Genomic DNA, 27,391 nt, shown 5'->3' on the forward strand with positions numbered 1-27,391 from the left:
GTCCATGCCACAGCAAAAACCTTATGGTCTTGCCAGATTTAGCTTTGCCAGTGTTACAGGTACAAAGAGCCACAGCGGTGATGGAGCTGCTGCTTTGAGTTTTCAAGAGCCAGGTTATTTAGACGTGGTCAGATTACACTGCCCAGGTGTCCAGGTGTTGTGGTGACCCTGAAGTTCTTACATTTGTCTACCGAAATTTCAAAGTCAGCAACTTAAATCATCAGAGCTTTTGTTGCACCCAAATCTACATTTCCATTGCAGTTTGTATAAAATATGCTTGTGTGTTTGAATTTAAGCACTTGAGGGAAAGGACATGTTAAGTTGGTTGAAGTAGCTTGCTCAGCGCTAGAGGACAGAGATGGGGAATAAAAAAAGAATTCCCATCGGTTTTCACAATTCGCTGCAGGAAAGAGGGGCCTGAAGGTGCTGGGACTGCTAGTTTATTTTTAGCAATAGAAGTGGGCAGCCGTTTGCTGTTTGTGAGCACTCTTTACAGCCTGCAGGGTGCTGTGCCCAGAAAGGGGGCCACAAGGGAGGGATGGAGGGAACTGCTCCATGGAGGAATGCAGTGGAGAGAGCCTTCAGCCCTGATGGCCCCCAGATCAGGACACCGTGCTCACTGCATGCAGCTCCAAACCAGAGCTCCTGTGGTGGGGGGTAAGAGGTCAGCCCAAGCTTGTGAGAGCATTGAGAGGAGCATTTGTGTTCTACTGTTAAGGCACCCTTCTAATACCTTGTCTTTCTCCTCTTTTCCTTCCACAGTGGTAACGTTATTATAGAAACCAAATTCTATGACGACGACCTTCTCGTAAGCACTTCCAGAGTGAGACTTTTCTATGTTTGAGATGGGGCTTTTTGGAGCTGTTTTAGTTTTCCTCCATACAGTTCTTGGTGCAGAACCCCCCAACTATCCAGTGGAAGACAGTCCTGTAGGCGGTGACCCTGGGGACCAGCTCAGCATGGGTTGTGACCTTTGCCCATCAGTTATTTTGCTTTCTCCTCTGACAAGACCAGACCGAACCCTCAGAGACAGGACCATCTGCTCAGCGGTGCACTGGGGAATAGAGGCTGTCTCTGAACACAGGCAAACGATGGTCCTGCAGACCAATACTGTAAATTATGATAGTGTCATCCTTTGTACTTCTCTGGATCCTGGTATAATCTCCCATCTGCGCTCACCAAACTCTCAACATGTTTAATTTTGGGGGGATTAAGTTAACCTTTTCATTTTTCTCATGTGGTAGGTTTTTATCCTTTCGCTGGATTTCTGTGTAACTGGTCCACACATCCCCTTACCCTGAACTTGTAAAATAGACTGTGCTATCACCTAATGTAATTAAAACAAATTTCTCAATTAAAACATTCCTACTGTCCAAAGAAGGGAAGAAATGTTAGTTCTGTGCATTTTCCTTTCTGTAATAAGAATGCCTTGCAGCAGGCACAGACCCCTGTCACTCAAGCCCGTGGCAGAGCAGGGCTTCCCACAGCCCAGCTTCTCCCACAGCGCCCATATCCTGGTTAAATGTCTCTTCCTCCAGCTGGCCACGTAGGAAAGGTTTCCTGCCTGCTCTGACCAAGGTTTCTCCTTGGCCTCGTTTCTGTCCGTTAATCCCGCAGGGCAGTTTGTCCTGTTTGCCCAGGCACCAGGTTACTTGAGCAGCACCGCACGCCGTTTGGCTTTTCCAAGTTCCTGGGGAGACTCAAACCCCTCTGGAAACCCTGCGCTCCCCCGAGCCTGCCAGTGGCAGCCCTGTGCCGGGCTGGGCACCCTGAATCTGATACCAACAATCCCCACACCTGCACAGCTTTACTGACACATGGCAGCAATTTTGCTATGACAGGCTTCCCGAGCCCTATTACTACCCTTTCCCCTCGTTGTTTATGATTAGCTGTAGCAGGTGTAAATCTTGGGAACGGACATCTCCAGCTTCTGCTTTTAAACATCACAGACAGGTTTATGATCGCTCAACACCTCAGCCAGCCTGTGCCATGGCTGGGCTTGAGAGTCTCGGGAGAGTCACAGGGAAATGAAACGCATCATTCCAGACCCTGAGTTCAGCCACTGGGAGTACGTGGGAGGGATACAGAGTAATTCTTTTCAGGTGAATTGAAGTTGGACCATTAATCCCCATGAGAAGAGCATTATCCATTGTAACGGCTTTCTCATGAGACCTTGCTGATGGATTTCAGCCCACTGGGCTCGCAGGGCTGAGTCCTCTCAGCAGTGTGACCTGTCGTAGGCCAGCCTTTATACAAAGGGCTCAACCGATGCTGCCTTCTGCACCCAGCATGAATGACGCCCAGCGATGGTGGTAGCTCTGTCAGGGAGGAGAGACAGAAAGTACCCAAAAAGGAAAAATATAAAAGGTCAAGGGTCTTGAGAGCAGGTACATCTGTGTTCTAGAAGAGAAACTCATGCATATTGCCGGGGATCCCCTGCCCGCCATGGGAGGGGTGCTCCCAGCAGGACCACATCCAACCTGGATGCCTTGCAAACAAGCTGGGAATTCTCGCACCCTCTTAACCTGGCACCTGCGGGACTCCCTCCCTGAGAGCCGCACACGCCGGGGGTCTCTGCAGGGGGTTAGGTGGCCACCGACACGCATGGCTGCGGCTGCCGTGGGGTGAGATGCCCTGGGAGAGGGCTATGGAGTGACGCGGTGTCTGAGACGGCCCGAGGGGACCCCCTTCCTCCAGAGCCCCTTTAGTCCCCGCCCGGCTGCCCCCGTTCGCCCAGTACACCCAGTTAGAGCTGGCCGGCCCCGCGGCTGCGGCTCTGCGGCGGGTCATTGCCGCCCTCAAGTGGCTCCGTGGGAAATAGCTGGCAGCTCACCCTCTCCTGTCCCTGGACCGGCCTCTACCAGTCCCCCCCCAGCATCCACCAGTCCCGCCCAGCATCCCCCAGTGCGGGGCTCGGCCTCCCTTAAAAACCGAAGGCGCAGGGGCCTGACCCAGCCGGCAGAAAGGCCCCGGTAGGGCGGGGGGAGCAGGGTGGTCTGACCAGACACCATTCAAAACACAGGCAAAGGGTCCCTGGGTGCTCGGAGCAGGAGCCCACCCTTGGCCCAGGCAGGAGCAGCGGTGGGTCCCCTCCCCATGGGGATTTGGGAGCCTTGGGAGAAGGGGCAGGAGACACCGCCACAGTGCTGCCCTCAGCATGTCCCATCCCCAGGGCTCAAGCATGGCATGGGCAGCAGTTGGTTCTCTCGCCTGTGGCAGCTGGGTAAGCAAAGGCCCCAGCAAAGGGAAAAATGGGGCTGGAAAGGGCAGGGGTGGAGCAGGAGGCCCTGGGGGTGTGTGTCACCTCTGCCACCACCTGTCCATGTGCCTAGGGGTGGCTCTGACCATGGCAGCCTCACACCAGCCTCTGCACAGTCAGGTGGCGGGAGCACTGGGAGTGGGGAGCAATGTAGTGGTTCCCCCTTTTATTTACCACAGAATTTCCCACCTGGAAACACACAGCCCTGGCAGGCATCTCCGGGGCAGGGAAACCACCCCCAGCCTGGATGACACTGGGCTCCGCTTGGTGAAAGGGCTCCATGGTGGCCAGATGGGCGGTTTTGGGGGGGCAGGACTTGGCTGGGCCAGGCAAGGCACCTCTTGCCATGCAGGGCCCTTCCCAGAGCCCAGCTGCTCGCAAAACCCCCGGTTTATCTGGCCCTGCTGCCAAGTGGTGTCCGGGAGAGGGAACTGGCCGGAGTCAGCAGCAGCAGCCACCGTAGGTGAATCCCAGCCAACAGCCACAGCTTCCCCCAGCTCATTGGTCACAGTTGGGGTGTTTTGGTCTTGGCAGCTCCTGTGACGGGCACGAATGCCTTCCAGCTGCCAGCATGCAGAGGGCATTTGTTTCTGCAAGAGCCTCAGGGCAGGGAACCTGCTCAGGAGGCTGCTCCCTGCCATCCGGACGGCGGCCATGCAGGGCTCCCCCCCCACGCCAGGAGGGCTGCGAGCTGCCCCGGCAGCCTGCAGAAACCTGATGGCAAGGGCAGGGCGGCCCTGCATATCCCAGACATGCAGCCAGAGAGGTGCAGAAAAAGGAGGGAGGGAGAAGCAGGCAAGATCTGGGGCCATGTGCAGCCCTGGAGGGCTGTCAGAGGTAGGTTTGGGGTGAAGCTTGTAAAAAGAAAACTTCATCCCCAATGCCCTTCAGCCATGTCTTTGTCTGGGAGCCCTCCAAGCCAGGGTGTTGCAGAGCTGCTGGGTAGAGGCAGCCAAGGCAGCACAGGAGGAGGGTGATGAACAACATGCGTTTGGCTGAGGTCTCTGCTTGGTTTTGGGGTCCATCACACCCAGCCCCTCTCCAGCCATCTGTATAGGCTCCCCAAGGCACAGGCATGCCTTACGGCAATGGCAAACACCCATTGATGGGACTCGGGGCTCGCTGTGAAGTGGGAATGTAACCCCAGGTGCATCAGGCTCTCACCTCCATGCTGCGACAGGGGAGATGGGTGGCAGGGCCCCCTAGCAAGCACCGGCCTCTCTCACCCTCACTGCCCATCGCCAGCACGCCACCAGGGTGTTACCTTCCCCAGTTGCTGCCCAGGTGCCTTCCCTGGCAGCTTTCAGCTGCCTGACTGCCCAGCAAAACTGACTGGGGCTCCCGCTGGCACGCTGCCCCGGATCTGCCCTGCCCAATAAAGCTCAGGCTGGGGATCAGAGCCATCCTACTGTGGATAATTAGCTGATTCATGAAGGCTACCGGCAAACAAAAGGTGCACAAACAGCCCAGGGCCACATTATGTTCGGTGGCTGCTTTGCTACTCTTACCTTCATGCAGGTGCAGGCAGCACGTGGCAGCGGCAGGCAGCCTGTGGGCCCAGCGACTCCATCCTCCTCCAGGGGCTCTGGGAGGGGGACAGGAGGGTTGGGCAGGTTCAGATCCCTCTGTCCCCTTTTGGGGGAAGAGAGCCTGCTCCTGAGTTGCTGGGACGGTGTGGGCAGAGCCCAAGCCAGACATCAAGCCGGCCAGACACAGTGATCTCAGTGCTGCCAGGTGACTTTGGTGCCTTCTCATCCATCCCCAAAGACAGGAGGGCAGCTGGGACAGAGACAGGACCCAAAGGGCCCCTTTTCAGTCCAAGGTCCCCAATTCCTCTTGCCCTAGGGAGCCCCTGGCCACCAGCCCTCAGTGCCATGGGACCTGGGTGCAATCCTTGTTGGGTCTCAGTGCCCACCTCGCCCCACTGCATGTGTGACATCCACATCCACGGTGACTTTCCCCACTGCCTTTTCCTCCCCTGCCACGGGAGGGGAGTGGGGCCAGCCATCACCACAGCCCCTCTTGCAGAGCATCCCATTCCTATGGGAACCAACTCTGCCAAAATCCTGCCTGCTCTCCCAGCACCCGGGAGCATGACAGGCACCCAGGAGGGACCATGGGCTGAGAGGGGACAGGATGTAAGGGGAGGAGCAGATGGCAGGATGGTGCTGCAGAAAGCTCTCCCAGTGTCCAAAAAGCTGGGCTGGAAAGGGCTCGTGTTGCTCTGGGTGTGCAAAAGGGGAACAGCGACAAGTTTGGGAAGGGCTCACACTCATACTGGCTATGGCGGACACCAAGAAACAACCGGGGATGCAGGAGGAAGCCAAGGGAGCGATGAAGACCCAGACAGCAAGGGACTCAAAGAGCCGGGTCATCTGGCTGATGGAGAAGCAAAAGTGGTCAGAGGGGAGTGCAGGGGCCCGATTTAGTAGGAGAAGGTGGCAAAACTGGCAGCTGAGGCCAGATGCATTTAGCTCAGGACCTGGGAAAGTCTATGCCCCTCGATGCTTTCCAGGATCATTGCAGGAAACTCCCTGGCACAGAGCAGGGGCACGGCAGGGATAGTGCTGCCCCACGCCAGGGGACACACTGTGATGCCCATTCATCCCCATCCCCACAGCCTGTTTGGTTTTCCTGGCAGGGCAGCCGTGGCGGCACGACCCTTGGACACGTGGGGACCCTGTCCCCACGGTGCTGCCACAGCTCTCGAGGGGAGCGGTGGGGTGCCGGTCTTCCCCATCCCACGGCACTAGATGGTGCTGCAATACAGCAATACGGCGCTGGACTGCAGAGCGCCTGCACAGCGCCGGTGCCTGAGCTGCCTTGGGTCACCGTGTCAGCTGCGGAGCCCGGGACCGCCGCCGAAGGCCAACCTGGGCCGACCAGCCCCACAACCATATCGGCTGCTCTGCCACCCAGGGCGGGACGTGCCACCCACTCCGCCCCAAGAGAGGAGCAGCTCTTGCACTGGGCTGGACATGCCAAGTCCGGTGCCAGCCAGGAGCCCCCAGGACACCGGTGGGCACAGGGTTAGGACTAGGGCTGCTACCACAGCCAGGGGAGGTGTCCCAACACCTCCCAAAAGCACTGACACCTCTGCACCTCACACCTGCCTTCAGCCCTCTTTCAGCCCTAACCCTGCCAAGTTGGGGGATGCAGGAGAAGCCACAGCTAACAGCCCAGCAGGGCTCCCCACAGCCAAACACAGCCCCCAACCCCCACCAGGGAACAGCCTGCCATGGTGCAGCACAAGGTCAGGGAACAGAAGCTCCAGTGCCTGCTTGGGGTAAGGTGCCCCCCGCTTGCCCCTTCCCACAGCAGAACCCCAAAGCCCAGTTCCTGCCCACTGCTCACCCCCCGGGGACAACACCCCAGAGTTGCGGCCTTGCTCCCACAGTCTGTTCTGGGGATGGGCCTTTGCGCTAGGGTGCGTCCCCAGGGAAGCAGCACATCCCCACCTTGGGGGGATAAGCAGGGCTAAGGGGCATTTGTCCCAGGATAGGGAGCCAGCCCTTGCACTGGCTGGGCTTTGGCTCACCAGGAGCCTGGGCTGCTGGCTCTGCACCCATCCCTGTGGGGAGGGTGCACCCCACAGCAGCCAGGAGCTGCTCTGAGCCCTCACACTGCCTTTGGGGCCTTGCATGATGGCAGAGCCAACCCTAGGCAGGCTCAGCAGGCTCCCCAGCCCCACGTAGGACCATGCTCCCTGCCAGGCAATTTGAAGCCACATCCCTTCCCTGCCAGCAGATCAGGGGGCTGGCAGTTCCCAGGCTGCCAGCCAGGCAGTGGGTGGCTCACACTTGCTACAGGCTGTCCTCCTCAGCATTGCCCACAGGTCATGCACCAGCCGAGCATCTGGGCCTCCAGTTTTGGGCACAAGCTGCATCACCCCTGGCACCCCACTACCCCACGTCATGAAAGAGGGGTGCTGCTTTCCAGCTCCCTGAAAGACCAGGGCTGGGAGCTCACTCTGCCTGCAGCAAAGGAGAGGGGGCCAGAGAGGTACCCACAGCGAGCAGGAGGACCCACATCCCTGCCTGGCAGGCAGGGTGAGGCAGAGCCCCTTGCATTCAGGCCTCCCTCCTAGACAGGAATGGACACAAGCAGAGACCCCATCCCTGTGGGTTTACACTATGAGGTCTCCATCTCTGTGGATTCTCCAGGGGCTAACAGCATTGAACTTTCACATCTCCCAGCTGCCCCACTTGCACTGCATTCTTAGGAAAGGGATGCAAGACCCTCTCCAGGTCCCAATCTGCTCCAAAGCACGGTGCTCACTGTTTCTTCCCAGGTCTCTTTCTGGATCACACATAGTGTGGTACTACAGGGGTGTCCTCTAAGCCCCACCACCCCCAGCTGTCCCCTACTGCTCTGATGCTTCCCAGACAGCCATGGACAGGAGCCACGGCCCTCCTTGGGGTATGCAAAGCTGAGGGTCCCCCAGAGCCCTGCCTCCTGCTCCCCCACCCTCCAGAGAGAATCAGGTCAGCTGGACAAGAGGGAGCAGCCATCAGCAGAGGGAAGGATGGAGGATTCCCAGTGTCTGTACAGGAGGAGCCACAAGCACCCCAGCTCTGCTTCTTCCCTGAGGCTGCTGCCCTGGAGCAGGGAAGAAGGGTGGTGGCCCCAAGGAGAGCTGGCAGCAGGGATTAGCATCCAGCTGGGTTTCAGATCTTGAGGACCTCCACTGGGCTGGGGACTGCCAGGTCAGTTATCCAGGACCAGAGCTGCCCCAGCTCACCAAGGCGGATGGGTCATGGGGCACGTGGCAGCCAGGGACAAGAAAGGAATCAGCTCTCCCACCTCTGCTCTTCAGCATGGGCTGGGCTTTCCTGCCTGCACCAGACAGCTCTCAGAGCAAGCACAGAGACATCCCTGCACCGCTTTGGAGGCACATTTCTGCCACATGGGATGGGCCAAGACCAGCCAAGGGCCCCAGGCTTCCCCAGCCTGCTCCAAGGGGTCTGCTCCCCCAGGACACCTCTCACCCTGAGCCAGATGATAATTGCTCTGTCAGAGGAACAGCTCCTTGTGTCTTATTTAATGTGTTTGTGACCTTGAGGAACCATGCCTGGAAGGCAGTTTCACTCATTATACTCTCAGGTAGATGCCAATTATTCGCCCAGACAGAAACTGCACCAGTACCCCCAGCCCATGTCTGGTTAGGAGTCCAAGTCCTGCATGTCCCACAGGCAGGTTCTCTACTGAGCCATGAAGGTGCTCCAAATTTCATGAAGGTTGTCAAGATACAACAAGAAGAGTTTTGGATGAGGCTGACTGAAAGGTACAGCTGGTGCAGGACAGGCTTGAGCTGAAGAAATAGGTCCTAACCTACTGTGGGCAGGAGGTCAGGACTGGAGATAGGTCTGCTGGTCCATACCTACTCCAGGTGCCTGCAGGACATGGGCTCAGCCCCACTGGTTACACTGGCCATGACCTTTGTAGCATGGCTCCACCAGTGCATTGCATTTCAGGCCAACCACAGGCAAGGTGCTCTCAATTCACCTGGTTGTTCAGCCACATACAGGACACCACCGTGCCACCTGAGGCCCAGCCACAGCAAGGTTCTTGGGAAGGGCCACCTTTGGTCCAAGTGGCCACCTGGGGCACATTAGCAGAGCCTAAGTCTTTCCAGGCTTTTACAAGGCACCCTGCAGCCCTCCCAGTGGCTATCTTTGGTAGTCAGCAGTCAGCTACTACATCCCAGAACAGCTTCAGACCTTCACCTCCACAGTCTCCAGGACCAGTACGATCAGCAGTCCAACCAGGAATCAAGTTGCCCGTGATGCATGGGTCATGTCCGCAGGCAAGGGGCAGTACAAGCAGTACTTCTGCTCCACAGGTTGCAGCTGAACACACTACCTGTTAAACCGTAGGTGAGGGACCCAGTGCCACAGCACCCAATGGCCACATGCTCTTCACCTCCAGTCCCATACCACCAGTCCCCCATGGAGCCTGGCTCTAGTCAGCAGGTGGTGGCATGGAGACCATCTTCTGCATGCCAGGAGCAGGTGGGACTTCCCAGGTCCCAGCAGCAGCCCCCAGCACAAGGCCAGCCCACGAGGTAGATCATTTCTGAGACATCCTCAGAGGTGCCTTCAGCTAGTACAACTCCTGCAAGCCCTCTTGTGCTGAAGGGGAACCTGCTGTTCCTGGTTCCCATCATCCCAAGGCATCATCCAGGCGAGCAATCCTCGTAGCGTTTCAGATCACCCAGAAAGCTCTGCGTGTCATCAGGGACCAAATGAGACAAAGAACCACCTTCAAGCCTGCATCTCCCCAGGACCCACCAGGTAGGAGGCTCTTTCAGAGGACAATTACCCCCACCTCAGAAGAAGCCAAGCTGAGACCCAGCCGTGAGGGGCCTTTATACCCCTCGGTGAGGTATGGCTGCCCCTGATTGGCTGGGGCAGCTGACAGGTGGCAGCTCCAGATTGGCTCAGAGCAGTCTCCCTCACCCTGCGATTGGAGAGCTGCTGCTGTGAAGGGTGAAACAGCAGCAGAGACAGGTGGCGGTGTGTGATTGGCTGGGGGGAATGAGCCAGGTGGCATATTGGGATTGGCCAGGCCTGGATGTTGCTTCATTGTGGTTGGTGGAGGCAGCACGAGGGAGGGAGGGAGGTGGAGGTGGGAAGGGAGGGACAGGTGGCAGTATGGGATTGGCTGGAGCTGGGTAGCTATGCAGTGGGGCTGGGAAGGGGCTCCCTGCTGTGGCCCATGCACTGAGCTGTGATGGGTCTCAGCCCCCAGTGCCAGGACCAGCCTGTCCCTGCCATACTCCATGCCCAGAGCAGTGCCTGTCCTCTCTGCACTAAAGCCATGGGAGCACACCCAGGGGGCATGAGGAGGCAGGGGGCTGCCAGAGCCTCCAGAACCCAGCCATGGCTGCAGGTTGGTACCCAGAGGGGGTAGAAACAGGGTGCAGAAACATGGGTGCTGCCCCACACAGCTGGAGGCAAGGGACCTGGGCTTGGCCTCTCCATTGCCAGCAGCTGCAGGGCTCATGGCAGCCCAATGAGATCCAGGAGCTGTGAGGTTGGGGGCTCCCCCAGCCTGTCCTCTCCTCACCCCTGGCTGCTCTGTGCCCTACCCATTGCCAGCCCATCTGGCTAGGAGGTCAGGGGTAGCCTCCAGTTTTACCCCACACCCCGAATCCCAGACCGAAGAGGACCCTACTACCCAAGACCCTCAGGTTTTGGGGGCTGCAGGCTGTAGGAAGGGTCCTGCTCTGAAGTGGGGGGCAGTAAGGCCAATGCTCCCCCAAAATCTCCCCCAGGGTCCTCACACCAGCTGTGCCTGCAGGATCCCCATTTCAGTGGCATGCAGAGCCTGCTCTCACCGGCTCCTCTCTGCCACAGACACTTGAGTAATTTGCCTCACAAATGTGCAAGCACCAGCTCAAATCGCACATCGTCAGAGCCATGTGCGGGGCAGCTGCGGCAGGGAGATGGGCATGGCTCCTGATGCTGCACAACAAAGCACCACCCAGCCGTACAATGACACTCAGCGGCGTTGTTTGCTGCTCCCATGTTGTCACATCCCATTGGGGACATCAGTGCACCCGCTAATCAAATCTAGCACTGGCCTCCAGCCCTGCCGCAAGCACCCCATCACCCAGGCAGCCAAGAGCCACGGTTGGATATGGCCTGTGAATCAAGGCAGTAAATCTGATAAGCTATCAGCTAGCACCACGATTAGTTGGATAATTAAGGACAAGGAGCCAGATTTTGAGCTTATTTGCCACCAGTGTAAATACAGAGTAAGTGACCTGGCTGTTCCCAGGGATCAGGACCTGTGACCCTCACAGCCACCACATTACATGCACAACAGTTCCTCTTCTTTAAAAAAAAAAATTAAAAAAAATCACCCCCCAGCATCTCAGCGCTGACTGCCAGGATTGCAGGGCAATAGGAGAAAACAAGACCTTCTGGCAGGGCTTTGGCAATGGGCCCAGTCAGCAGGGGAAAGGGGACTTGCCAGAGCCGGGGCAAAGGTTTGGGAGGCATAGATTGAGACAAGGCAGGTTCCTGCAAAGAGGTCTCCAAACACCTGGCAGAGCAGGCTGAGCTATTCTGAGCTCCAATGCCCTAGAGGGAGGAAAAATTAGTTAGGAGGAAGGTTAGGAGCAAAGCAGCAAAGGTCTATGCTAAGTTACAGCATTTTTGGTTCACTTAAAGCAGACAGACAAACTTCAGCCTGCCTCCCACAGTCCCACCACCAAACCTCTGGTAACTTGGCACCCCAGAAATCACTGGGTGGCCAGTGCAGTCTGGAGCATCCCTCAGGGACCAGTTGTGGCTGAATTAAATCCCTGCTGAACACTGCCTCCTCCAGCACACATCCTACCCTGCTGCCAGCAATGCCATAAACAGGCCCCAGGCTGCCTCATGCAGCCCAAAGGAAGGGGAGACATTTACACAGCCTCAGCACCCACCATCTCACAACTGGAGGGTCACCCACCCACAAGACATTGCAAGGAAGGATTTTTGGGGCAGGTTTCTCATCCCCACTGCACCAGCCAAAGAGTCCCCAACAAGTCTGACTGCAGAGGGGCAGCAGGACTGCTGAGCCCCCCAATACTCACACACCCCAGCTCACTTTCACTGTGCCTTTATCTCCTACGGTTCCTCAGTCTAACCTCTCCCACCACTCCCCAAGAGCAGGCAGAGCATGCAGGATCATGCAGAGGCCATGCTGGGGGCACATTTGCAGCTCTCACAGCCATGAGACCAACCCTGGCTTACCTGCCCCGACATCGGCAGCACAGGGGATTGGGTGGCACAGCCCTACTGTGCTGACACCAGCTGGGACCATAGCCTCCAGACCCTCCCCAGTCAACACCCTGCACCCCTCCAACCTCTCTCCATCTTTCTTCCCAGCCCAAGTCCAAAGCAAAGAAAGGAAGGAAAGAAAGAAGGGTAGAAAGAAATAAAACACTAAAACAAATTAAAACTAAAACCAAAAGCAGCAGTTGGGAGGCAGCCTTGTTAGGACAACTCAGCAAAATAAAATTCCGGTTTATTGTTGGACAACATTGTTTCACACATACATCAAACAGGCCAAAAAAAAAAGAAAAAGAATAAAAATAAACAGCAACTTCATAGACAGAAAAAAAAAAAAAAGAAAACCTTTTTATCTTTGGCCTTGCCACCTCATACAAACCACAATCTATGGTACAGCTAAAGTACATACACAAAAAAAAGTTACTGGAATGCTCAGAATAAGATTGTAAATTTTTTTTTTTTGCATTTTTGTCTTTTTTTTTTTTTAATTTTTTTACAAGCTTTTGTTTTATTCTCCTTTGAGATAATGGTTTGGGCCTGGTCACACCACAAGTAAAGTCAGAGATAGGTAACAAGAGAGATATACACTTCAAAGCCCCCCTTTTGGTCAATCCGAGATCACTTAAAAATGGCGGACCTCCTAACAATATGTACAAAAATATAAAATGTAAATAAAAAATACAAACAAATTCTCCTTTAAAGTACTTTTAAGAAAGAAAGCAGGGCCTTGAAGTTTTGGTGCTTGGGGGAAAGGGGGTCTGTGGGGGAAGGGGGGGTTTCTCTCCCCGCTAACGGGCGAATCGTTTCGTATGTTCGTTGAGTGGCAGCGCCGCGCCGGGGGGCCGGGGACAGGGTTCACTCTACTTGGTGAGGATGACCACGGCGGAGGGGGAAGGAAGGAGGTGTGTGTGTGTGGGGAGGGGGTTGCAATGGGAGGGAAGGGGGTTCCCAAGGGTGAAGAGGACGCGCTGGCCTTTTTTGTTGGTTTGTTTTCCTCCTTATTTAAAAAAAATAATAATAATTTGCTGCCTAGTCATCTTCATCAGTTTTCTGCTTCTTGGGATCGACGTCATCGTCCTGGGGGGAAAGAAAAGCCGTCATGAGAGGGGACAGGGAGCAGGGCTTCTGGGAGCCACACCACGGCAGGCAGAGTGAGGCAGGAGAGGGTTTTTGGGTCCCTCTCCCACCTCAGGGACAGACAGAGCAACACAAGTGTTTGCTCCCTCCATCGCGTAAATCCTCTCTTGCAGCAAGCTTGGGGAGCCCCCAGGCACCTCACCCTGACCCACCATGGGCACGCTGGGGCTCCCCAACCCAGGGCCAGTGCCTCCATGCAGCCAGAGCAGACACCCCTCTAACCAGGCCAGCATATAAACAGAACTGGGCTGTGTCCCCGAAGAGGCACAGGAAATGCACAGGCAGGGCATTCCAGTCCCAGAGCCCAGCCTGGCTGCACCAGCCCTGCTGACACCCTCCCCAAGCCCTCTGGGAACACGGGCAGCTCCAAGGGGCTTGTTGCTTTTCCTACCTCGTCGTCCTCAGCTGCCCGTTTGCCTGTGGCTCCCTCAGCTTCATCATCTTCATCACCGTCCTCTTCCTCACCTGCACGGAGAAGAATGTGAGACCCTCTCAGGGCATTACAGCACCATGCACCTCTGCTGTGGGTTCATTTCTGGCTCAGCCCCACACTGCAGTGTCCAGTGTCCCGCCCATCTCCCCAGCTAGCACAGCCCCTGCTCAGTGCTACAGGTACCTGAGGACATGGGGGCTTTCAGGGCATCCCCCAACTGACCTGACCCACCAAAGGGGAAATCAGATTGACTGCATTAAGTCTGGCTCACACCGCATTTGTAGTGCAGGCAATGGAACAGCAAAACCAGCACCTACCACAAGTGCTGAAATCACAGCAAAAAGGTGCTGGGTGGGGGGGGGGGGGTAGGGAGAGGAAAAAACTCTTTCTAGTGGCTGCTCTGCCTAACCGCTCCAGATTACTTCTGCTTCCCTTCGCAGCTATTAGCCCATCTTTAATGAGTTAAGAGAGCCAGAATGCATTAGTTCTGAGTCAGAACACTTTCTAATTATCAGAACAGCAAACAAATGCTACCAACTTATCTTACAGCCAGAGAGGAGGCTGAGCAGAGAGCTCTGGGCTTGACCCACTTTGGGCTCAAATAGGCCAGTGGATGAGAACGACCTAGTCCATCCCCTTTGGCCAGTTTTGGGGGGGGGGGGGGGGGTCAGGGGCAAGTCTGGAGGCCCCAGAGGAGCAACAACCTCTCAGCTGCCAAGAGAAGTCTCTTGTGTAACAGGAGACCCTACTAAAACTTAGAGTGTTAAGGCCAGTAAGCTGGCTTTAAACCTACTGCCACAAGCCACACGTATAGACAGCCAGGGGGGATTAAGGTCAGCCCATCCTCCCCTCCCCCTGGCGTGTGCCCAGCCGCAGCATGGCCCATGTGGCGGGAAAGGCCAAGATTAGCTCCCAGCAATGGATCAATGCCCCAGCAGCCATCACATGCACCAGGCTGGTCGGCAGGTCAGGTGACAGCAGCAAGCTGATTGGAAGCATTTTTAGTTCTTTGAGCTGCTTTAAGCAAAGCAAATAATGAGATGGGATGGGGAGAAGGGTGAGAAAAATATACCCTCAAGCTCCCCCCTCTGCTGTCAGACTCCAGGATAGAGTTTGGCCGCAAGCATTGGGGAAAAAAAAGCTGATGCAAGCTGCATTCACGGCCTTTCAATCTCTCTCCCACAGCGTTCAACTGCTCAGGTGCAGCTCTCAGTCAGGGAACACCCGAGGGCACCAGGCATGGACAGACAGAGTCCATGCAGGATCCCAGCAAGGCATTCACGCCTCCAAGCACGGCATGCCAAATCGTGCCTGCACTCAGCACGCCAGGACTGCAGGACCAAAGCTCCCCAGGCTTGTCACAGCAGTATCTAAGCAACACTTCCACCCTGCACACATGCGCCTGCCGCACATGCATCTCCCTCCTGCCCAAAGGGAGCAGGGAGAGAAAAAGTATCCCCCCTCTTTCACCCTGAAGCAAGGCTGGAGGTAGATGGGCTCAATACAGCACATGGCAGCACTGTGCTCTGACCTCAAGGGTTAAAATCCCAAGTATGAACAGAGCCACAATTCCCAGTTTTTCCCTAGTGAGACAGTTCCTACCAGAGGGCATGGGAGACAGCAGGCTGCTGAGAGCAGAGAGCTATCCCAAAGGAGGCAGCTTTCCCTGCTTATATTGTCTGAATAAGCACTGGCCTAACGGTCATTAAATTTCCAGCCCTGTCCCTGTCCCCTAAAACTAACCAAGAGGTTAGTAGGTCAGCACGTAAACTGAAAATTCACAGGGGATTAACCTAGTAACAGCTAATCAAGGGCCCCGGGTTCACTTCAGAATAACAAGAATGATTTTCTCTCAGCCTTAACGAGAGATAAAAATAAACAATGTTATTCATCCAAGTAGATCTTGGTAAAAAAAAATAATAGCAGGGAGGGTGAGAAGTGATTCGGCAAGTCACTGCTGGATTTCTGGTTGCTGCTGCCAAAACCCACTTCCAGGCTGGGTCAGGTCAGGAAACAGGAGAGAGCAGGGAGACTCAGGACACTGCAGGCAGGGAAGGTTCAGAGCAAGCCTGTTCACTCCCGTTGGAGGAGCAGAGAAGGGCTGCAGGCTCCCCTGCCCCCTTCCACATGGCATCTGGCCTGGGAAAGGGTTGGCAGAGGGGACCACGTCAGCCTCTGAGCCTGCTGCTCCACAAAAGACTGTGACCTATCCCTCTTGACACAGCATGGCCATCCAGGGCTGTCCCTGCCCCACCAGCCGGCACTCACATCTGCGGCAGCCCTTGCAATCACAGGAGTCAAGGGCAGGTTTTACTACTCGCACAGAAGGGCTAATGCGCTTATTCAGCGCCGCGGTACAGTGCCGTCTGGCCAGAGGAGGAAGGAAGGAATCTGCCCTCAACCTGCTGGAAGGGATTCAAGGCTGACTTCACTCCCAGCACCAGCAGCCCAGGCAAGCAAGAAGGGCTGAGCCTGGCTGGTGAGAGTGGCTCGGCTGCAGCCGCGAGGGGGAGATGCTGCTCTCTGCTCTCCTCTGCTTCCCAAGAGTCTGCTGTCCAAGGCAGGACGCAGCCGTGGGATGGGGGCAGGGGGAACAAAGAAAGTTACCATCACCCTCTTCCTCCTCGTCCTCTTCCTCACCACCTTCCTCTTCCTCTTCATCTACTTCGTTGTCAGCCTCCTGCTCTCCGTTTTCCTCGTTCTCCTTGGCAAGACAAAATATCACTTAAAAAAAATTGCACCAGGGAAGGGAGAAAAGATATTCAGCACAAGTGGGCACCTCCACCTTTCCTGCCTAAAGCAAAGCACCAGGCCAGCGGAGCCCCAGGCACACATCCCGCTTCCTGCCTGCCTCCGCAGGACACAGGCAGCCCCGGCACAAAGGATCAAGTCTGGAGTAATTCAGGGCTGCAGCCTTGAGGCCAAGACAAAGACTGCAAGGGCTCTTGCAACACTTTGAAACACAGCAGAGTGAATTTCCCCCAGCATGTTAAAAATAGGAAACCAACCGGTTTACTTGTACACAATGTGTTTCCCCGCTCAACTGATTGTAACACTGTAAATCTAGGGTTTGTGGGGTTTTTTTTTTCTCTCCTTTGCCAATGCCTAGGAAGGAGGCGGCACTGGATATAGCCTTTGGGGAGGGGATCCAAGCCCAGCCCTTCCTTTCTGCATACACATGAACTGCCCACAGGCTCAAGAGCATCTATTAAACCTGAGGCCCCAAAGGCTTGAGGGCTCCGCACAGCACAGCGCTGCCATTTGGACGGGTCCCTTCTCAGGCAAGGCCGGGGACAAGCTCACAGCAAGTGCAAGAATGGGGAGGAAAATAAAAAGACATTGGCGTATGGGCTGCCTCTCCCTGCAGATTGTAGCCATACTCACAGCATTGCCGTTGGCCGGTGCGTCTCTGCCATTTTCTGTTTCTTCAACAACTTCCTTCTTCTCTTTTAGATCCTGGAAGGAGCAGAAAAGCAGAGAATTCACCTGATTCCAGGTGCTTGGGTCAGAGAAGCTGCAGATCAGGTGTGAAAACACACAGTCCAAGAGAGCACGGAAGCTGGTTTCTCTTCACACCGATTTGCTCGCCACATTCTGGCTCCTCCTTGGGAATGGGAAAGTGTGGGGGTGAATCTCAATCCAAGTCAGCCTTGCCAGAGAGCAGCTATCTAAAAAAGAGACTGCTCTGTTTCACCTCTGAGCTCCCAAACAGAGCTGGCCATCTGCACATGCTCAACAGCAGCAGAGCTGGCTGATTGCCCATCTTAGCACCGTCCACGCAAGCTCCTGCAAAGCCACAGAGAGCCAGCAGCTCTGTCCAACGTACGGGCTCTGCCGCCCCAGGGCTGCGGACATCCACAGCTGCTTGGTACCTTCGCAGCAGGAACAAATCCCAGGGACTCATTAGCAGAGACCGCAGTCTCTGCCCTGCATGGGCATACAGCAAATACTACATGCCTGGTCTTTCTCACAGCAGCAGAAAGGAGACTCCAGGATCCAGCTTGCAGCTTTAAGCGTAACAGGATGGGGTGGGGGAAGAAGTCTATTTTTACACTGCTCCAAGAGCTGTGCCTGGCTAGTTCAGTTCAACTCTCCACCGCAAGCAGAGTGGGAGCTTGTGTGTTTTTGCTATTGATCACTGTCAAAATGTCATGCCAAGTCGCTCAGCAAACAGGCTAAGAGTATCCAACTTCATGTTCCTGCATAAAGAACACTTGGATTTAACACTGGCATCTCTGCTTGCATCCTCCTCCCCTTCTGTTCCTCCATCAGCTGGAGCAAGATCCTTCAGCACAAGGACTGTTACCCCAGCCAAGGAAAGCAGAGAGGCCCTTCCCCAGGGCCAGGAGCACAGCCACACAGCCGGCTTCAGCCACGACCACGAGGTGTTTAGAAGTTGCTGGCAGCTCCCCACTTTGCTGCAGCAGCAGTGGCAAGCAGCTTCTCCTCCCTCCTGCCTGCCCTTTGCGGCTGCTTCACAGCCTGCAGTGAGCAGGCACTTTCACTCCTGCTGAGCCACTGTCACTTCCTCATGGTGGGCAGGAGCATGGCCCTGGCCCCGCTAGCGTGACCATTGCTGTTTCAGGAAGGGTTTACTACCCTGCAGGCCACTTAGATGGGACAGTGCAGGGGTTTTAGACCACCAGCTTGTTCAAACCACTCAGATGGGCACAGAGAGATGCTGCTACCACAGGCACCCTGGCCACCAGTGTACCGGGGAAAACCTTTCCTTGCAAGCAAGCTTTGGGGCAGCTGCACCTGTTGATCAAAGCTCACCTAACCAAATGAGCATCCCACAAGTCTGGGGTGAACCAAAACACAAGCTCTCTCCTTCTTTCACTGCTCACATGAATCCCAGGCCATCTCCTCCACACTGCCCAGTCACACCAGTTTTACACCGTCAGCAGCTCCCGCTCCCCTAATCCCTGGAGAACGATCACAACCATTTAACCTCTCACACACCACTGCCCTGCTGCGTTCTGCAGCCGCTGCCTTCTGTCAGGCAAACGGGCATGAGGGCAACGAAGCAATTCTTAAGTTAGACACAGAGCAAATCAAGCAGTCAGACTTTCCACATCTCACTAAGCCCGATGGTTCTTTAAAAAAAAGAAAAGTCCTTCACAAAACGTAAGCAATTCTCCTAGTGAAGGAACAACTCATTCTTAGGGATTTTAGCTGGACAGATCTCCAGCACTGACCTTTCCCACACCACTGAAGACGCTCTCAGTTTAACGACCATCAGGATGCCAGGTCATGAAGTTTGTGCTAGCAACAGGGTTGCAGAAAGGACCACAACTTCTCCCTTTCCCCAGGCCTGGTCCAATACAAACAGACAGATGTGTACAGCAGCCTCCAAACCAGGAGTCCGTGCAGCAGGACTACTTTAGCTCCAAAGTTTTGACAGAGCCTCTAATTATAGGTGTGGCAAGGCTGTTTGTCCATAAAATAGCGATGGTGTTTAGTCATACACCAACTGCCCGGAAACCTCTACCTTCACTGCTCCCGGGGCGCGAGTGCCAGCGCTGCTGCAACTCCTGGTGCAAGTGCAACAACCACACGGTGCAGCCGCAGCTCCTAGCGGGGAGGGCCCGCGGCAGAGGCCTGGATCCTGGTGGGAAGGGCTGGGAACCACCCCCGCCCGTGCCCACCACCCCGGCGAGGACCCGCGTCCACTGGGGATCGGCAGAGAACGCGCCGCCGCCGCCGGCAGGGGGCCCCCCCGCGCCGCCACGCGCTCAGCCGCCGTTCAAACCGCGCGCCACTCTACGCGCCACTCTCATTGGCCGCCCGCCAGCGCGCCGGGCCCCAGCGCCCCGCGGGATGCCGGGAAATGTAGTCCCGGGGGGGGGAAGGGAGCACAGCGGACTCCGGTTCCCAGGGGGCGGCGCGGGCAGGGCCGCACGTGGTGGGCGCCCCACGGCTCGGCGCGGCGGCGGTCGGGGGCGGCGCTCGGCGCGGAGCCACCGCCCGGGCGGGGCGGGGCACCCCCCCCCCCCCGCCTTCTCTCCCCTCCTAGGAGCGCTCCGGACAGGAAGGCGGGACGAGGGCGAACGGCCCCGGTGCCTCCGCGATCACCCCCACGGCCGCGTGTGCGGGGGGGTGGGGGTGTGTGTGTCACCTTGCCGCCATGCGCGCCCCCCGCCCGCTTCGCGGACCCCGGTGTCCCGCCCCATCCCCCTGGGAGGCCGAGACGGGGACGAGGCCCCCTTCCCCCACTCGGTAAAGGGCAGGGGAAGGTTAACGGCGAACTTGGCCTCGTTCCCCCGGGGAGGGATGGGGACGACCCGCCGCGCCGCTTCCCGGCTCCTGTAGAACCGGGGACCAAGCCGCGGCCCCGGAACGGAGGCGGGGGGGAGGGGGGGGGTGGGGGGTGGGGGTACGGCTGCGGGAGCGGGAAACAGAAGTGAAATCGAAATCTGCCAGAAACGGCGTTTTGTTGGTTGTTTTTTCGTAAGCCCTCCTTCCCCGTCGGTTCATTCCCCCCACCCCCCCAGCACCGCTTACCCCGGGAGCGGCGGGACCCGGTGCCGGCCGTGGAGCAGAGTGAGGAGCGGCGCCCCACTCCCGCCTTCCCACGCATCCCTCCGCTCCCAGCCGGGTCCCCCCACAACTTTCCCGGCGGCGGCGGGAGGACCCTACGGCGGCCGCGGGGCGCATCGCCGCCCACGGCCCGGCGGGGAGCGTAGCCCGCCCGGCTGCCCGGCGCCCCCCCTCAAAGGGGGGACGCTCCGCCGCCACCGGCAGACAAAGGCGGGCGCCGGGAGCCGCAACGGGGGACGCCCGAGAGAGCCTCTCCCGGTCAGTACCGGCGCTCCCCAACCGCTTCCCATCACCCCCGGTACCGGCTCCCAAAGTTATCCCGGTGCAGGGAGCTCGGCCCGGAGCCGCCAGCCCCGGGGCCGCGGGGGCTGCCCCCGCCGGGGCAACTCCGAAAATAGCAACCGCCCCCCTTCCCGCCTCCGGGGGCGACTCCGAAATAGCAGCAAACACCAAACACCCCCCCCACCCCCATCCGGGGCAGCGCCGGCACAGCAACTGCCGACCCCCCCCAACCCTTCCGGGGGGTGGGGGGGCAACTCCGAAACAGCAACTGCCCCCCGCTTCCTCCGCGGGTAACACCAGCACAGCAAACCCCCAAATTTCCCCTCCCCGCATCAACCGGGTGCAACTCCAAGACACCAACCGCCACCCCCCCCCCCTTTTTCGGGAGGAACTCCACAACACACACCGCTCCCCCCCGCCCCGGTGCATGCTACGGAGCGCTCCCTCTCGCAGGGACGGGGTCGAGCGGGACCCAAGTTTGACGGTGCTGTCAAGCTCCCGCGGCGGATTGAATGAGGCGAGCGCTGCCCGCCGCCGCCATCCCCCCGCCGGGGACTAGTGCTGAGGCGCAACCCCTACTCCCACCCCCCCCACCCCCCCTCCCCGCACTCCCCGGGACGGCCCCGGGGCCGCCGCCGAGGTCCCAGGGAAAGGCAGGAGGGAGCGGGCCGCAGAGCCCGGCGCGGCACGGCGGGGTTCGCAGCACCGGCGAGGGGCGGCGAGCACGTTTTCCCGCACGCTGTAGACAAAGAAACGGCGCAGGCACCTCCGCACGGCGAACGCGGCGGCTCCGCGCCGAACCCCGCCGCGAACTTCGGTGGAGAAGGAGGGGGTGGGAAGGCGGGGGGAAAAAGGGGGAAAACATTTTTTAAAAGGGGAAAATGATACAAAAATGAAAAAAAAAAAAAACCGCTCGGGAAAAAAAAAATATAGCGGGGAAAAAAAAAGCGCGGGGAGGGGGCTGCGCGGGGCGGGGCAGGGCGGCGGCTCACCTTGGCGGAGATCTCGGCGCTGGTGTCCACGGCCGCGTCGGACATGGCGGGGGCGTGCGGGGCTGTGGCGGGGCTGTGGCGGCGGCGCAGGCGGCGGCGCGAGCAGAACAATGCCAAGATGGCTTTGCGCGAGCCAGTGGGGACTCACGCGGCGCCACGGCCCCTCTTATAGAGCCGGGGGCGGCGCGCGCGCTGCCCCGCGCCGCGCCCATTGGTCGCGCGCGCCGCGGCCGCCCGCTCCCATTGGCCGCGGCTCAAACAATGGGCACGGCCGCTTAAAGAGGCAGGAGCCGGCGGCGCCGACACTGCGGCGATGAGTTCGGGCCCGGTCTCAGCGTGGGCGAGGCGCGGGGCGGTGGGCGGTGGAGTCCCGCCCCCTTTCCTTCCCCTCCCTTCGTGCTGCCTCCGCCCCCGCCCCGCCCCGCCAGGCGGCGGGAGGGAGAGAGGAGCTCCCCCCGTCCGCCCCCCTGGTCCCCCGCCACATGCCCGCCGAGGGGCGGGAGGCGTGCGCGCCCGCCCGCGGAGGGAAGGAAAAAATAATACGAGTTAAAAATAATAATAGTAACGCGGGAGAACTGGCGCTGTCCTCTCCCCCCCGCACCCCGGTCCCCCGCGCCCGGGGAACGGTGCCCGGAGGTGCCGGAGCGGGCAGGTGGTACCGGGGAGCCCCGGGCCTGGCCCCGCCGGCATAACCCGCGTTCCCCCAGCGCAACCGGCGCCCCGTCTTCAGCGCAGTGGAAACTTCGTTTTGTGCCACAACAACAACAACAACAGCCGGCCGCCCCCGGGGGAGCGGCGGCCAGCCCAGCCCGCCGGGAGTACCGGCCGCCGCGCAGAAATGCGGGGTTCCCACCCATTTGCTTATTTTACAATTGAAAACACCCACCCAGAGCCGCCTCGCCGACCCTCTCCCCCACCCCCCCACCTTTTCCTGAGCTCAAGGCTTGGCACGCACCGGGCGCTTCCCCGCACTCCCCCCTCCGCAGCCTGCCGCAACACCGGGCGTCAGACACCCCCCGCGGGTACCGGGGCCACCCCTGCGCCCCACTTTCCCCCCTGCCGCGGGGTAACGGGGCACTGGCGCGGCGACTGGGGGGGGGGGGGGGGGGGGAAGGGGAGCCTGCCACACTCAAGATGGCGCCGAGAGCCCCTCACGGGAAAACCACACGGGTTTGCCACCTGTCGGGAGCCGCTCAGCGGCCCTCAACGGCCCCGCGGACGAGATAGTGCCGCGCCGAAGCGCTCCCCGCTGCGGGAGATGCGAAGGAAGGGGCGAGGGGGTGAGGAAAAGTACCCCCAGACGGCGCAGCGTCTTTGCCACACTCAATATGGCCGCCGGGCCGAGGCGATAGACGGCGGAGCCTGTCCTCGGAGGGCGGGATATAGGGATCGAGCGATGCGGATTGGCCGGCAACGCTGAGCGAACGCTGTGCTGACGCTTTGCGGCTTATTATTGGCTGGAGCTCCTGTCTGTCTAAAGCGGAGTGGTTTTGAAAACCCGGAGCAGGTATAGGGCGGCGCGCTGGAGCGGAGCCGGGACTGCTTGCCTAGGGGTACGGGGCACCGGGCACTCTGCAGGGGCGCGATCCCCCCGGGCCGGCTATTGCGGGCTAGAGGGTGCGCTTTTCCTGGATCCTGGGAGCCGGGCTGCTCCCGGGCTTCCCCCCCACCGATTTAAGAGAGCTGCAGAGAAGCCATGGCAGCCCACGCGCCACCTGGTACCAGGCATTGTGGCACGAGGCGTCATGACACTGGCCTCCCTCACCCCATCCCTGCATGCCCCCGGGACACTGAGGCCAAAACGGCCCTGTTTCCAGGACAAAATGTCCCTCCCACAAAACACAATTGCACCACAAACAGGGTGCCCAGTTGTATTATGGAGTACTACTTTGCTCAGCATTCGGTGTCCTGCCCCTTGTGGGAGCAGCCCTGGGATGCTGACCGGGGAGCTTGGGGCCTCGGGGCTGTGGCGGGAGCGGGAAGCACCATGGCGGCGGTGGCCTCCTGTTGGCTGCTGACCATCCAGCTGACCTTGCAGCAGGGCTGGCCGCAGGTCTCCTGCCCTGGCTGTCCCCCTGCCACTGGGGCCACCTTGCCGGCTGGGAGCCCGCCAGCTGAGCTCTGTCGCGGGAAACTCTTGCTTTGCGTCAGAGCCGCTCTCAGGACAACGGTGCCCTGCTTGCAGCTTTCAGGCTGCCGGTGTTTAGTCAGGAAGGGCCTTTTGGGGACAACAAATTTCTCACATTGGCTGTCCCGCTCTGACCCCTCGGTGGGAGCAGGGCAGGAGCCTCTCCACGCGCCTGGGGGAAGGAAAGGGCCGTGGAAACTGGGATTTCTGGTCGCTGCTGGCTACGCCTCTTGGTCAGTGTGTTCAAGACAAGGGCAGCTGCTGTCTATTCCCGGAGTCGGTACTCAGGAGCGGCTGTGGGTTTTGGGTAGGTTGCTAACGGGGCTGGAAGCAGGAGCGCCCTCTGCCACAGCTCAGCCAGGGGCTGGCAGACAGTGAGTCTCTAAATGCATTCGAAAGAGGAAAGGAAAAAAAAAAAACACCCAAACCCGGCCCTAAAATAAAGCAGTTCTGCTATAACTTGGCTTTAATGCATGCCTTCTCCTCTAACCTCCTCAAATGTTTCCTTGGGCTTGGGGTTCCCACGTTTCAAGATTAAAAAAAAGAGACATGGGACATTTGGGGAAGAAAATTAGGAATCCTCAAGGGATGGTTACACCAGGATCTCACAGAAGACAGGGCGGGGGAGGATAAAAAAAAACAACGGAGGCTGGAGTGGAAGCAAAACTGCCTTAAACCACTCTGCGTCGGAAATCCATGTATAGCCCTTGCTGCCGTCCCTCCATGCAGTGGGATAACCCCGCTGGCGACTGAGTGCCCCTGCGCATAAGGCGGACAGAAACAGCCTCAGCTCAGCGTTTTATGCCTCAGCAGCCCAAAAAGAAACAACAACAAAACTCTTGCCTGTAAAAGGCAGCTGCTACTTTACTACTTCTCCACCCCTCCTGCCAGCTGGGGCTGGGAAGCGGCTCCACTGGGAGCAGCAAGAGGAGGAGGAGAGTGGAAAGGACTTTGCACAAGTGCCTGAGCATCGAGGACAGAAGTTTCCAGGGCTGAGCTCTGCCTGGGACCTCACTCTGTCTGCGGCAGGCGATTGCTTTGGCAAAGGAGTCAAGGTGCTGGAGGAGGCGGTAGGAGTTTTCCCTCCTTGATGGCCGTTTCCCTAGCTCAGCAAGTAGCAGCCTCTCTAATCCCCGGCGAAGATCCTGCTGCTCAGGCGATTATTTCATCGTGGAAAGCTGCTCCTCGGAGGAAATTCTCATTACGCTCTTCGGAGAGGCAGGGGAGGGGCGACTGTCACCCAGACGCTCTGGAAAAAACAGAGGGATGAGCCTGCAGCATCCCTGGGCTCCGGCGCACGAGACATGGTAGTGTTTCTAGGTCAGGCTGGTGATGCAGGATGTGAAGCCGGCAGAGATGACATCTTAGCGGTGTCACCTTCTGTCCTTCAATGGGCAAGGGTTTCATGTGGGGGCTGTGGCTTTGTGGGCATTTGCTCTTTGGGGCTTGGAGGAGCCGGTGGGGAAGGAGCGCTGCTGGGGAGGCTGGAGGGCGGTGGGGAGATGGGAGGGAGCCTCATGTGCATTCACAGGGGAGAGCAGAGGTGCGTAGAGCACTAGGGCCAGCTCACAGGTCCAAAAAGCGTCTTTGTGAGGCTGTGGGGCCAAAGCTGAGACCCTGGCGCAGGAGGCAGAGACTGCGCTTGGAGACTGCCAGCCACCCCAGCCCAGGCGTGATGAGGCTGCCCTCCTCCCCACATCCCAGGCTGCTGCTCCACCATCCGTCCCCACGAACTGCGTAAACAGGAGGGAGCAGGTCCCTGTGGCGCACTTTAATTAAGGGATGGAGACACCGACTTTGCCTTTCCCCAGAGGATTGCAAAAGGCCCAGGCGGGCCCCACACTTCAGCTCACAGCCATCCCTGCTCCGACACGCGCTCAGCCCCCTGTGTTACAAAACAGGGCTCTGACTCACTGGCCTTTCCCAGCCCGCTGCTCACAGAGCCTGGAGTTTGCAGGGATCCCTCAGAGGGATCTAGGGAGTTTGGCTGCTCTGCACCCCACTGCCGGCACCCAGAGCGGGACGTAGCGTGCAGGACGTGGCATTGTCCCATCGATGTCCTCCTGAGGCCTCCAAATGGAGCCATGGGGTGAGGACAGCTTTCTAGGGAGATTATTCCCTTTGTCTGGAGGATACGGGAGAGTGGCCTCTCCAGGTCCCCTGACTCCAGCAAGCAATGACACGGCAGTCCCTTAACATCCAAGATGCCCACTAGCTTCTCCACAGCTCCAGGAAGCCACTGCCCTGGCCAGCCGAGAGGCGGTGGCAAGGGAGCACTCTTTTCTGCCTCCCTCGGCTGGGAACTGTCAGGAGCCAGGGCCAGGTTGAGGGCAGCAATATGCGCCAGCACTGCTGCTAATCTGGCTTCTGCCTACTGGCAGGGTGGGGACACGACAGGGGGACAAGGGAAGTGTCCGGTTTGGGATGCTGGCTTTTCCAAGGGAGTCCGCAACAGCAGGAGGGGACCCAGATCACCTTCCTGGCTGCCGAGGGCCAGTGCTGGTGGTGTCATGACCTGGGTGCCGGCACTCAAATCCCTGTCCTTCCCTGCCTGCATGCCAAGGCGTCCCCAGCTCGCCCCTGGCAGGCTGCTGAGGCCCCGCAGCTGGGTTTAAAGGCAGCAAAGCTGATTATTGCCTTTCTCTCAAGCAAAGGGTGAGGAGGGCATTGGGGCAACCTGCCTCAGAGTCAGGGGGAAGAGACCTGTGGGGGCCTGGTGAAGTTGGAAAGCAATGTTTCTCACTTTTAATGAGTTTTCTGGTTTTTCCCCTGGTTTGAAGGTTGGTAGTGACTATGAGTGAGGAACACTGTGGATCAGACTCAGGGCAAGGGCATATATCTTGGAGATCACACACCCACACCCTGCCCCGGGCCTGGGCCTTGGGCCAGAGACATGGTTTCGCTCCTTGGGCTCCCGTCCCACTGCTCAAAGTGATGCGTGGAAGAGGTTTAAAAGGAGAGCAAGAGAGGAAGGTGGGAGGGGGGAGGCAAAGCCAGGTTCCCTCCCTGCCACTCCCAGTGCTCTGCAAACATGAGGTATTTGCAGTGTCCTCAGGAGGAGGGAAAACACCTCCCTGCACGTGCCCAAGGCTGGTTGTGTGTTGGGGCAGGGATTGCTGCACAGTATGGCCAGCCCTGGCGCACACATGACCCCGATCGTGTCCTGCTCTCTGTCCCCCTTCCTCCCACTGTGCCAGCAAGATGCCCCCCAGAGCCACCCCATAGGGCTCCCCACCCAATTGGGGCCACCCTCCTACCCCAAGCCATCCCCAGGGCACTGAAGGCCATCATCCTGCAGAGGCAAACACATGGAGAGGTACCGCTCCTTCATCTTGTACGTCCTTGCCGCGTTGGCACACCTGGGAGAAGATGGGCACCCAACGCGCATGCACACACTCACAAAACCATCCCCAAATCTGGATCAGTATCAGAGAGAATTAATTACTGGCTTATGCATATTCAGATGAGAAACTCATCTGAACCTGGCGGCAGTTCGGCGCCTGGGGCGGCCCTAGAAAGGAGAATTCCTCTGGAGAGATACAAATCACCGCTCCCCTCTATTGCTTCCCCTGTGGAGCACCACCTCCTGGGGGAGACTGAGCCTTGATTTCCTTTTTTACCTCCTTCTTCATTTTCAATCTGCACAGGGCCCCTGTAATTACAATGGGCTGCTTTAGGGCTTGAGTTATTTATTGGGTAACAGCGACACACCTACCCGGCTCCAGCCGCCTGCCTGCCCGCGTGTCATGGCTTGTCCTGCCTACCCAGCAGCGCTCGCTGTGCTGTGCCGTGCTGTGCTGCTTTAGCTCAAGACAGCGTGGGCAGCAGCAGCAAACT

The 27,391-nt window shown here is 58.3% G+C and overlaps 2 protein-coding genes across 5 annotated transcripts in view; one reads left to right on the plus strand and one right to left on the minus strand.

The window, feature by feature from the left end:
• PDE6D (phosphodiesterase 6D) overlaps nt 1-1,389 on the plus strand; it is a 41,315-nt gene extending 39,926 nt beyond the window's left edge. The window contains exon 5 of the mRNA XM_064457495.1: nt 763-1,389. Within this exon, the coding sequence (XP_064313565.1) occupies nt 763-844 (82 nt within the window). The 3' untranslated portion in view covers nt 845-1,389. The remainder of the gene's footprint in view (nt 1-762) is intronic.
• Nucleotides 1,390-12,243: 10,854 nt separating this feature from the next.
• Nucleotides 12,244-21,580, minus strand: PTMA (prothymosin alpha). 4 transcript variants are annotated; one of them, XM_064457499.1, is made up of 5 exons: nt 21,427-21,580; nt 16,997-17,068; nt 16,226-16,316; nt 13,571-13,644; nt 12,244-13,119 (listed from the first exon to the last, which is right to left on the minus strand). In XM_064457499.1, the coding sequence occupies exons 1-5, from the start codon at nt 21,469-21,471 to the stop codon at nt 13,072-13,074; spliced, it is 330 nt and encodes a 109-aa protein (XP_064313569.1). In that variant the 5' UTR covers nt 21,472-21,580; the 3' UTR covers nt 12,244-13,071. The 4 variants fall into 4 exon arrangements, with proteins under 4 accessions (XP_064313569.1, XP_064313567.1, XP_064313570.1 ...); XM_064457497.1 differs by having other exon boundaries at nt 16,220-16,316; XM_064457500.1 differs by having other exon boundaries at nt 16,226-16,313; nt 21,427-21,579.
• Nucleotides 21,581-27,391: the final 5,811 nt, after the last annotated feature.

Source organism: Phalacrocorax carbo, chromosome 7 (assembly GCF_963921805.1).
Source record: "Phalacrocorax carbo chromosome 7, bPhaCar2.1, whole genome shotgun sequence".
NCBI lineage: Eukaryota > Metazoa > Chordata > Aves > Suliformes > Phalacrocoracidae > Phalacrocorax > Phalacrocorax carbo.